The sequence below is a fragment of the Danio rerio genome, chromosome 15 (assembly GCF_049306965.1).
Source record: "Danio rerio strain Tuebingen ecotype United States chromosome 15, GRCz12tu, whole genome shotgun sequence".
Lineage (NCBI taxonomy): Eukaryota > Metazoa > Chordata > Actinopteri > Cypriniformes > Danionidae > Danio > Danio rerio.
Genome location: NC_133190.1, coordinates 48892501 through 48902500, shown reverse-complemented (window position 1 = coordinate 48902500; position 10000 = coordinate 48892501). Strand labels below are relative to the sequence as shown.

General features: G+C 39.0%; 2 protein-coding genes across 7 annotated transcripts in view; both read left to right on the top strand.

The window, feature by feature from the left end:
* alp3 (alkaline phosphatase 3) overlaps window positions 1-10000 on the top strand; it is a 141259-nt gene that overhangs the window by 48597 nt on the left and 82662 nt on the right. The window lies entirely within an intron of this gene.
* The window catches only part of eif4g1b (eukaryotic translation initiation factor 4 gamma, 1b), an 89736-nt gene that overhangs the window by 25345 nt on the left and 54391 nt on the right, over window positions 1-10000 (top strand). For 2 of the 6 annotated variants that reach the window (XM_073924122.1, XM_073924123.1), the window contains exons 4-8: window positions 1124-1156; window positions 1474-1494; window positions 4585-4785; window positions 7078-7162; window positions 9303-9442. In XM_073924122.1, coding sequence (XP_073780223.1) covers window positions 1124-1156; window positions 1474-1494; window positions 4585-4785; window positions 7078-7162; window positions 9303-9442 — 480 coding nt within the window. Of the gene's footprint in view, window positions 1-1123; window positions 1157-1473; window positions 1495-4555; window positions 4786-7077; window positions 7163-9302; window positions 9443-10000 lie in introns of all 6 variants that reach the window. The other 4 variants (XM_073924127.1, XM_073924126.1, XM_073924125.1 and 1 more) reach the window with 2 other exon arrangements.

Here is a 10000-nt window from a genome sequence, read left to right as displayed (position 1 = left end):
GCTCGCTTTGAACTGCAGCAGATCGTCTTGACCGTGTCTACATGCCTAAATGCATTGAGTTGCTGCCATGTGATTGGCTGATTAAAGTTTTGTGTTAAAGGGCACATAGATTACCCTTTTTTATGATATAATATTAATATTTTGGTTCTTCTGAGTGTGCCAGTTTTGGTTCAGTTCAAAACACAGTTCAGATTTGTTTATTTTAGTGTGTTAAAAAGTGTTATTTTAGTGGTGTGTACACAGCTCGCCACTGGAGGGGTGTGTTTCTTCACATGAAAATTAGTTTCGACTCCCCGCCCAACGTACGACGTTTGTTGTAAAAATTCTTAATAATGCCAAACAATGCTTAAATTTGTGGATCACCTGACTGGCGTGTGCAGCCATGCTGCCATTGTAGGTGGTGTATTCTGGGAAATTTTCATACTACTTGGTTTCTAAGATGGCTTGGTCACTTTAAATGCAAATGAGATTGTGCTCTTTTCAAAAGGGGCGGAGCTACAAATGCCTGTGTCAGCATAGTGGCAGATTCAAAAACGTTAACGTCCTATGCTAATGAGGGAGAGATGCTGGTCACTAATGGGCGGGGCTTTTACCCTCTGATGACATGTACAAAGAGAGAATGTCAATCAAAGTGTTTCTGCAGACTGCTTATATTAAGTCTGATTATAATAAATATTATTAATGAATGTTTACCCTTAGCAGCTGGCTATAATATCACTTCTGGCACACAACTGCGTTTAAACACTTTATGAAAGTCATTTTTGCATTATAGGTGCCATTTTTAAATAATTCCTTAAGCAGCACTTGATAAATATTTGAAAAATAAATAATAGTTTCTCAGGAGAGCGGATAATGTTGTCTCTGACTATGTGTTTGGCTAAACCAGATCAGTTACAAATCCAAATACAAATACAGATCACTGAGCAAATCTTAGGAGAACGTGAATGTGTGCGTGTGCGCTGGATGTCAGAGGTCGATCTGCATCCTCCTGAGCTGCTGGTGTGTATGTGTGTGTGATGTGTGCGACTGAATGGCATTCTGGGAAATCAAGATCTCTTCTTTGCTTTTGTGGCTGCGCTGTTGCTTCTTGACCTTTGACCTTTGTGTGGCTTTCTCTTTCTAGTTTGCCTCAGGTCCTAGAGCTTTACCACAACAGGTACTAACACACACACACTATCTTACACACACACACACACACACACACACAATCACAAGTACACACACAGACTCAAACAAGTTTTGAATTTATACTGCATTATCTATTTCAACCACTAGGTGTCCTTCCTAGAATATAGAGTATGTTTCTGCTAGAAATGCTTGTTTGTTTGCATGCATCTGTGTTCCTCTAACTGTCTGTGCGGTGGGTAACACACACTCTTCATCTCTCTTGCTCTTCTGCTGTGTGTGTGTGTGTGTGTGTGTGTGTGTGTGTGTGTGTGTGTGCGTGTGTGCGTGCGTTTGGTGCTGCTGAAGGGAGGATTCAGGTCACTGCAGGTAACACTCAATGGTTTTTTTTCACCTTTGCAAATGTGCATCAAAGTAAAACCCAATAAATATTTGTAATAATCCATGTTAGGCTTATTAATAATTCTGTGCATGAGGAGCAATATTTGACTAAAATATTGGTGTTATTGTTATTTAAATTGGTAAAATATAAAAAAAAATTACTTTACTTTTTTTTTATTTAAATAACAATAATATTTAAATGGGTAAAATATTGTTAAAAATCACTTTACCAAAAAAACATCAAAGCCACTGTCATAACAGTGCAAAAGAATAGATAATTCAAGTTATGAGAGATACTAATGTCCCTGTTTGGATTTGTGTTTGAATGAATCTGAATGAATCAATCGATTCAGTGATTCATTCATGAAGACTTGCAGACTGCGTCCCAAATCGCCTACTACTCAGTAGGTGCTGCATTTGAATTTATACGTACTACTCAACCATTAGAAAAGTACGTTCTATACAGTATGAATGTCAGTAGTATGGATGGAACTCGGACATACTACATTCTCCATTTTGCCATTATCGCGTGACCTACCCGCGTCAGTTGCCTCGCTTCATTCCTATTTATGAATTCAGCGTAGCATCCATCTAATGCGCAGTTCAGAAATTCGCCGAAAGTAGTAACTCATCCAGGTGCTTCTTACATACTGTTTTTCGAATTCTATGAATTCGGACATACTACGCGGCTCACATACTATATAGTATGAAAGTGTGCGATTTCAGATACAGCTTCAGTTGTGTTGTCAAATCAGTTGTGTTGAACACATCATGCATGATTGGCGCCACCTAGTTTAAAAACAAGTTCAGAATTTAGTAGTTACGTTTTTCTTCGTATTCTAGTTTTTTTTTTCGTTTCACTAATTAAAATAGGGCATCCCATGGCTTCACCTGTTTCATCTTGAATGAATCTGATTCTGAATGAATCATTTGAGTCAGTGATTCATTCATGAAGACTCTCGGTTGGTTATTTCTAAAGGAATCAGCTGTTTTGATCACATCATGCAAGATTTGAGACGCCTACTTGCGGTTTTAATGTCATGTTTATGCCAGTAAAACTAGGCGTCACACACCGGATGCACGGCTCAGTGTCGTGACATGGTGCGCAGCTGACAGTTGGAAGTATCGGACACCAGACGTGCACATACACATGTTATTAAAAATGAAACTGTTCCGATGGCACTCTGTGGTGCGGCAGAAATATGAACAGTGTCATGAGTCGTAGCTGGGTGCTGTGGATTGCCACTGACTCGCGGCGCCGGTGTGTGTACCCTGATAGGAATCTATGTTTAGAATTTTAAAATGCATGGCTAAATCAATATCAGACAAACAAGTGTCGTTTCCTAAATATCTGCACTGTCACAGATGTGATTTTGATTTTATACAAGTTTCACAACCAGAATTGAGTAGTTACGTTTTCTCTTTGTATTTTCTGGGTGTTTTTTTGTTTCACTAACTAAAATTGTGCATCCCATAGCTTCACCTGTTTCATCTTGAATGAATCTGATTCTGAATGAATCATTTGAGTCAGTGATGGTTACATTTTTTTCAGCGTATTTTCTGTATATTTTTATTTCGCTGATTAAAATAGTTGAAAGTTGGAGCAGAACGTTTGTGCAACTCAGAGCTTAACCAGTCCTGAACGAATCTGATTCTGAAGTAATCATTTGAGTCGGTGATTCGTTCATGATGAAACTCGGTTGGTAAATTTCTAAATAAATCAGTCATTTTGAACACATCCTGCAAGATTTGCATCACCTGCTAGCAGTTTTATTGTCATGTTTATAGCAATGACACAGTCGGTATTACAGACGCAAAAGTGCCATTTTCGTAAATATCAGCACTGTCAAAAATATGTTTTTGATGTGGCTTATACAAGATTCACAAACAAGTACAATTTCTTTTTTTATCATATTTTCCGTAATTTTTTGATGGAGAACTTTTGTGCATCTCAGAGCAACAGCTGTTTCATTTTGAACTGAATGAATCATTTGAGTCAGATTCATTCATAAAGATGCACAACAGCTTAAAGGTTTTTTTCCTACATATATATATATATATATATATATATATATATATATATATATATATATATATATATATATATGTGTGTATATATATATGTATATGTATGTATATATATATATATATATATATATATATATATATATATATATATACATATATATATATGTATATATATATATGTATATATATATGTATATATGTATGTATATATATATGTATATATGTATGTATATATATGTATATATATATATATATATATATATATGTGTGTTTGTGTGTGTGTGTGTGTGTGTGTGTGTGTGTGTGTGTGTGTGTGTGTGTGTGTGTGTGTGTGTGTGTGTGTGTGTGTATGTATGTGTATATATATATGTATGTGTGTGTGTGTGTGTATATACACACACACACACACATACATATATATACATACATACACACACACACACACACATGTATATATATATATATATATATATATATATATATATATATATATATATATACATATATATAAATATATTTACATACCGTCCATGAAAAAGACCTATGGCTCCCAGAAAAAAAATGCACTCAGCATACTAGTGTTTAATTATCATAAACTATAGTTTTTGTCTCCTGTATGGAAATTTTAATATCATTGCAGACAAATTAATTAAAATATTTTGTTAAAGGTCCACAAAAGCAATTTTACCCAAAGATGTTGTTATTTAAAACCACTAAAATAAACACGCCCATAAACCAACAGGCCTTGTCCCTTTTGATATCTGCACGACAGTAGTTAGACACGCCTCATGCTGCTGATTGGCTGCAAGTGTGTTTTGGGTATTGAAAGCTTTTTTTTCCGCTAGTCCGTAAATATACAAAAAAAAAATTCATTGTATTTATCCAATTTATGATTAGTTTTGTTTTTATTAGTAGTGATATGGTGATATTGATTGATTTAAATGAGAAATGGTGACATCATCAACAATCTTTGTGCATATTAATGGCATTTTAATACTCAAGTGGCATTTTTCTTTAATAGTCAAGCTTGTCTATGTTCTCTGGTTTCAGCCGTACTATGCCGGTCGGCCCACTTTACCCACCAATTCTGGGCGTGTCCAGACAAGCTCCGCCCCTCAGCCCATTCCCCCTCCACATGCAGCCCGCCCCCCTCACGTGTTCCAGCCTGGCCCCTCCCAGATGATGATGATTCCCCAGCAGCCAATCAGCTTCCCCAACTCACAAGGCGCGGCTTATTATATATCTGGCCAGGTAAGACACCTACACTCAAAACACTGGAGAGTTGCTGTGTGCGGAGATTGTGCACTTTATAGTTTGGTTGTTCTGTTAAATGCTGATTTTTAAGAGAATTTTGTCCGACACAAATCCCACAATGCAGCTCTTTATTAATACATTTTTTTTATTATGAGTTGTCAAAAACTATTTAATTATATTAAATTATAATTATTGGATAATACTTACTCCCAGGGCTAATTATATCGAAGTTGATATTTAACTGCACCAAATTAGTGTTTTATAGCATCTAGCTTTTTGTTTTGTTTTGTTTTTGTTATTGTGAAGTGGGTGAACCCAATGCTCAACCCTCTATCTGCATTACCAGGACATACAGTGCATCCTGAAAGTAATGATAGCGCTTCCTTTTTTCCACATTTGTTTATGTTACAGCCTTATTCCAAAATGGATTAACTTCATTGATTTCCTCAACATTCTACACACTACTCCATAATGACAATGTGGAAAAAGAGTTTCTGAAATTGTTGCAAATTTATTAAAATAAAAAGCTGATAAATCAGATGTACATCAGTATTCACTGCCTTTGCTCAATACTTCATTGATGCACCTTTGGCAGTGATTACAGCCTCAAGTCTTTCTGAATATGATGCACAAGCTCTGCACACCAGTCTTTGGGAATTTCTGCCCATTCCTCTTTGCAGCACCTCTCAAGCTCTATCAGGTTGGATGATAAGTGACGGTGTTCAGCCATTTTCAGATCTCTCCAGAGATGTTCTATGGGATTCAGGTCTGGGCTCTGGCTGGGCCACTCAAAGGCATTAATCGAGTTGTTGTGAAGCCACTCCATTGATATTTTGGCGGTGTGCTTTGGCTCATTGTCCTGTTGGAAGATGAACCGTCTCACCAGTCTGAGGTCAAGAGCACTCTTGTGCAGGTCTTCATTCAGGTTGTCTCTGTACATTGCTGCATTCATCTTTCCCTCTATCCTGACTAGTCTTCCAGCTCCTGCTGCTGAAACACACCCCCACAGCATGATGCTGCCACCACCATGCTTCACTGTAGGAATGTTGTTAGCCTGATGATGAGCGCTGCCTGCTTTCCTCCAGACGTAACGCCTGGCATTCACTCCATAGAGTTCAATTTGAGTCTCATCAGAGCAGAGAGTTTAGTTTCTTATGGTCTGAGTGTCCTTCAGATGCCTTTTGGCTAATTCCAGGCGGGGAGTGTCTTCCGTCTGGCCACTCCACCATACAGGCCTGATTGGTGGATTGCTGCACAGATGGTTGTCCTTCTGTAAGCTTCTCCTCTCTCCACAGGGTTATTGATCACCTCCCTGGCTATAGCCCTTCTCCCCCGATCACTCAGCTTAGATGGCCGGCCAGCTCTAGGAAGAGTCCTGATGGTTAAACATCTTCCACTTACGGATGATGGCGTCCGCTGTGCTCATTGGGACTTTCAGGGCAGCAGAAATGTTTCTGTAAGCTTCACCAGCCTTTTGCCTAGAGACGATCCTGTCTCGTAGGTCTACAGACAATCCCTTTGTCTTCATGCTTGGTTTGTGCTTTGACATGCACTGTCAACCCAGGGCCCTTTTATAGACAGGTGTAGCCTTTTCCAATCATGTCCAATCAACTGAATTGACCACAGGTGAACTCCAATGAAGCTGAATCATCTCAAGAATGATCAGTGGAGACAGAATGAACCTGAGCTCAATGTAGAGCTTCACACCAAAGGCAGTGAATACTGATGTACATGTTATCTTACAGCTTTTTTATTATAAATAAATCTGCAACAATTTCAAAAACTCCTTTTCCACATTGTCATTATGGGGGATTGTGTGTAGAATGTTGAGGAAATCAATGAGTTTAATCAATTTTGGAAGAAGGCTGTAACATAAACAAATGTGGAAAAAGTCAAGCGCTATCAACACTTTTCGGATGCACTGTGTGTATGTATATGTGTATGTATATGTATATGTATACCTACACATGCATTTCTTTGAGGAACAATTTTTTTCTTTTTTTAAAGTTTTAGTAAACCACAATACATGTCACACACACACACACACACACACACACACACACACACACACACACACACAGTCTTGGGTGTATTGATTGTGCTGACCGCTCCTGCTGTTTTTAAGCTCTGTGCCTCTGTGTCAGCTGAGCATCTCTACCATTCCCAATTGTGCACCTTTAAAAAAAGACGGCAGGATTGTTGCGCGGAGGGTAAAATGCTCTGAAATGGGGATTGTGTATGAGTGTGTGTGTGTGTGTGTTTGTGATGAATCTGCTGTTTCTCACACAGTACCGTCCTTCATACGTGACCCCGCAGCAGTATCAAGTGGCCAGCTCCACCGCTTTCTACCCCGGCACCAGCCCGGCTGATTATGGTACGTACATTGTGTGTGTGTGTGCGTATGTGTCTGTGTGTTTGGTAAATCTATGAATCCAGAGCTTTTGTCTCTCTCTCTTTGTGTGTGTGTGTGTGTGTGTGTGAGAGAGAGTTTATTAAATCCGTGAATCTACAGCTTCTCTCTCTCTTATCTACAGCTCTCTCTTATCTACAGCTCTCTCTCTCTCTCTCTCTCTCTCTCTCTCTCTCTCTCTCTTTCTTTCTCTCTCTCTCTCTCTTTCTCTCTCTCTCTCTCTCTTTCTCTCTCTCTCTCTCTCTCTCTCTCTCTCTTTTTCTCTCTCTCTCTCTCTTTCTCTCTCTCTCTCTCTCTCTCTCTCTCTCTCTCTCTCTCTCTCTCTCTCTCTCTCTCTCTCTCTCTCTCTCTCTGTTTGTGTGGGAGAGAGTTTGGTAAATCCATGGGTCCAGAGGGTCTGTGTTTGTATGCGCTTTCCAACTTGTGTTAAACTATGTTTTAGTCTCATTTAGTGGAAATGATCACTATGAGCCTTTGTTTTAATGTTTCTTTATTTATTTATTGAAATGAACAGGTTATTTTGGTGTTGATTTGGTTTCACAAGAGACGAAAATCTGAGAGATAAAAATAAAAATGTCATCAGTGTTTGCTGTGGATGGAGACTGTCAGATTTCAAAGTCTCATGGTTTCGATGTCATGACAGTGAACATATTTGCATAAATCTGCCCACATTTACATTTATTTCCTTTATTTATTTATTTATTTATTTATTTGTCTTTTTTCAAAAAATCTATTTAAAATAATTAAAAATTAGGGGAAAAGGGAAAAGAAAAGAGGTTATTTTTATCTCTTTATTCCCATCCTATAGGTGGCGCTCTCAGAAATATCAGTCTCTGTTTTGGTGTTTCTGTATGAGATTGGTTTGACTGTTGACTAAAGTGACTGTGCAGACCATCAGTGTTAACACACACTCTGCTAGCGAAGCTTTGCGTCTGTCAGAAGCTCGGTGTTATTTTTATCAAACCCCCACCAACACACATTCAGTTTTCAGCAGCTCAGATCACACACACACACACACACACACACACTTGCTTGTCCTGTCCAGCTCATGACACCTGGAGGACTCACTGACCTGCGACACAAACACACTTGCCCTGTCCAGCTCACAAGACCTAGAGGCCTCACTGACCTGGGACAACACACACACACACACAAACAAACACTACCTGACAAAAGTCTTGTCGCCTATCCAAGTTTTAGGATCAACAAATATTAAGTTGTCTTTTAGTTGATGATTTGGTATCAGAAGTGTCTTATGTGAAAGGTAAAGGCCTCTAGATTTTGCTTATTTGAGCACAATAAAATCTGATCATGTCTTGATTATTAATGATTTGATTAGGACAGTAAGGTCTGACTCTGCTTAGACTAAAGTCTCATCACTGAACAGAAATAATGTCCAGTATAGAATATAAAGTCCTGCTGCAGTGGAGACAGAATGAATATTGTGTCTGACTCCATCATGAGCTTGGAGGACTGCATCCATACATCTCTGCACTGACTCAAATCCCTGATTAATAAAGTCATCTGGAATGGCAGAGAAAGCGTTCCTGCAGGACTCCCAGAGTTAATCAAGACTCTTTGTGTTCATCTTCAACACCTCCTCCTTCATCTTACCCCAGACATGCTCAATAATGTTCATTTCTGGTGACTGGGCTGGCCAATCCTGGAGCAGCTTGACCTTCTTTGCTTTCAGGAGCTTTGATGTGGAGGCTGAAGTATGAGGAGCGCTATCCTGCTGGAGAATTGTCCCTCTCCTGTGGTTTGTAATGTAATGGGCAGCACAAATGTCTTGATACCTCAGGCTGTTGATGTTGATCATCCACTCTGCAGATCTCTCGCATGCCCCCATACTGAATGTAACCCCAAACCATGATTTCTCCCTCACCAAACTTGACTGAAATCTGTGAGAATCTTGTCTCCGTGCTGGTTCCAGTAGGTCTTCTGCAGTATTTGTGATGTGACACCTATGAAATAAAATTCTCATTGGAATAGTTTTGACCTCAGCTGCATATGAATAGACGTATGGATGTTAAATATTGTCATTTAGAAAATGTCTGACCCATGAAAGTTTTATTTTGTGTGTGCGCATGTGTTTTTCCTCCAGCCGGAGCTTATTATCCTGCTCAGGCCCAGTTTACACCCTCTGTTGCTGCACCGCAAGTGATCATGAACCCCGCCCCCCAACAGCAGCAGGCCCCGCCTCCTCCTCCTCAGCAAGCTCCGCCCAGACGCGAACGCAAACAGGTCAGACTCAACTATCAGTATCTGTGTTTAACACTGCATTATTCACACACTTTTAAAAAGGCTTTTTCTATATCTGTGGTTTGGCATTCATCCATACTAAAGACGCTTTTCCAAGTGGATTAATCTGAAACACATGATTATGATGATGATGATTAGTCATGTGATTCATTTGTACCCATTATGACGCAGTTATAATTAGCCTGTAATTAATGTTACAGCAAAAGCTCCACTTTTTTGGCGTTTTACAGCTCCCTTGTAGTTCAACAGGTGACTTTTTTTAAATGCACAGTTAGCTTAGCTTAGCAAAACTCATTGAATCGGATTAGACCATTAGCATCTCGCTCTAAAATGGCAACATTTTTGACATTATTTTATTTAAATATCATCATCTTCAGCAGCTCATACACGTTAATGGACAGGCTGCTTCTCAGTCAGGGCTGTTTATGCTAATAAGGGAGAGATGGTCAAAAGTGGGTGGGGCTTTTCCCCCTTCTGATGACTCGTACAACGCCCTTTAAATAGGTAAATGATCCAAAAATGATCATTATTCAAGATGCT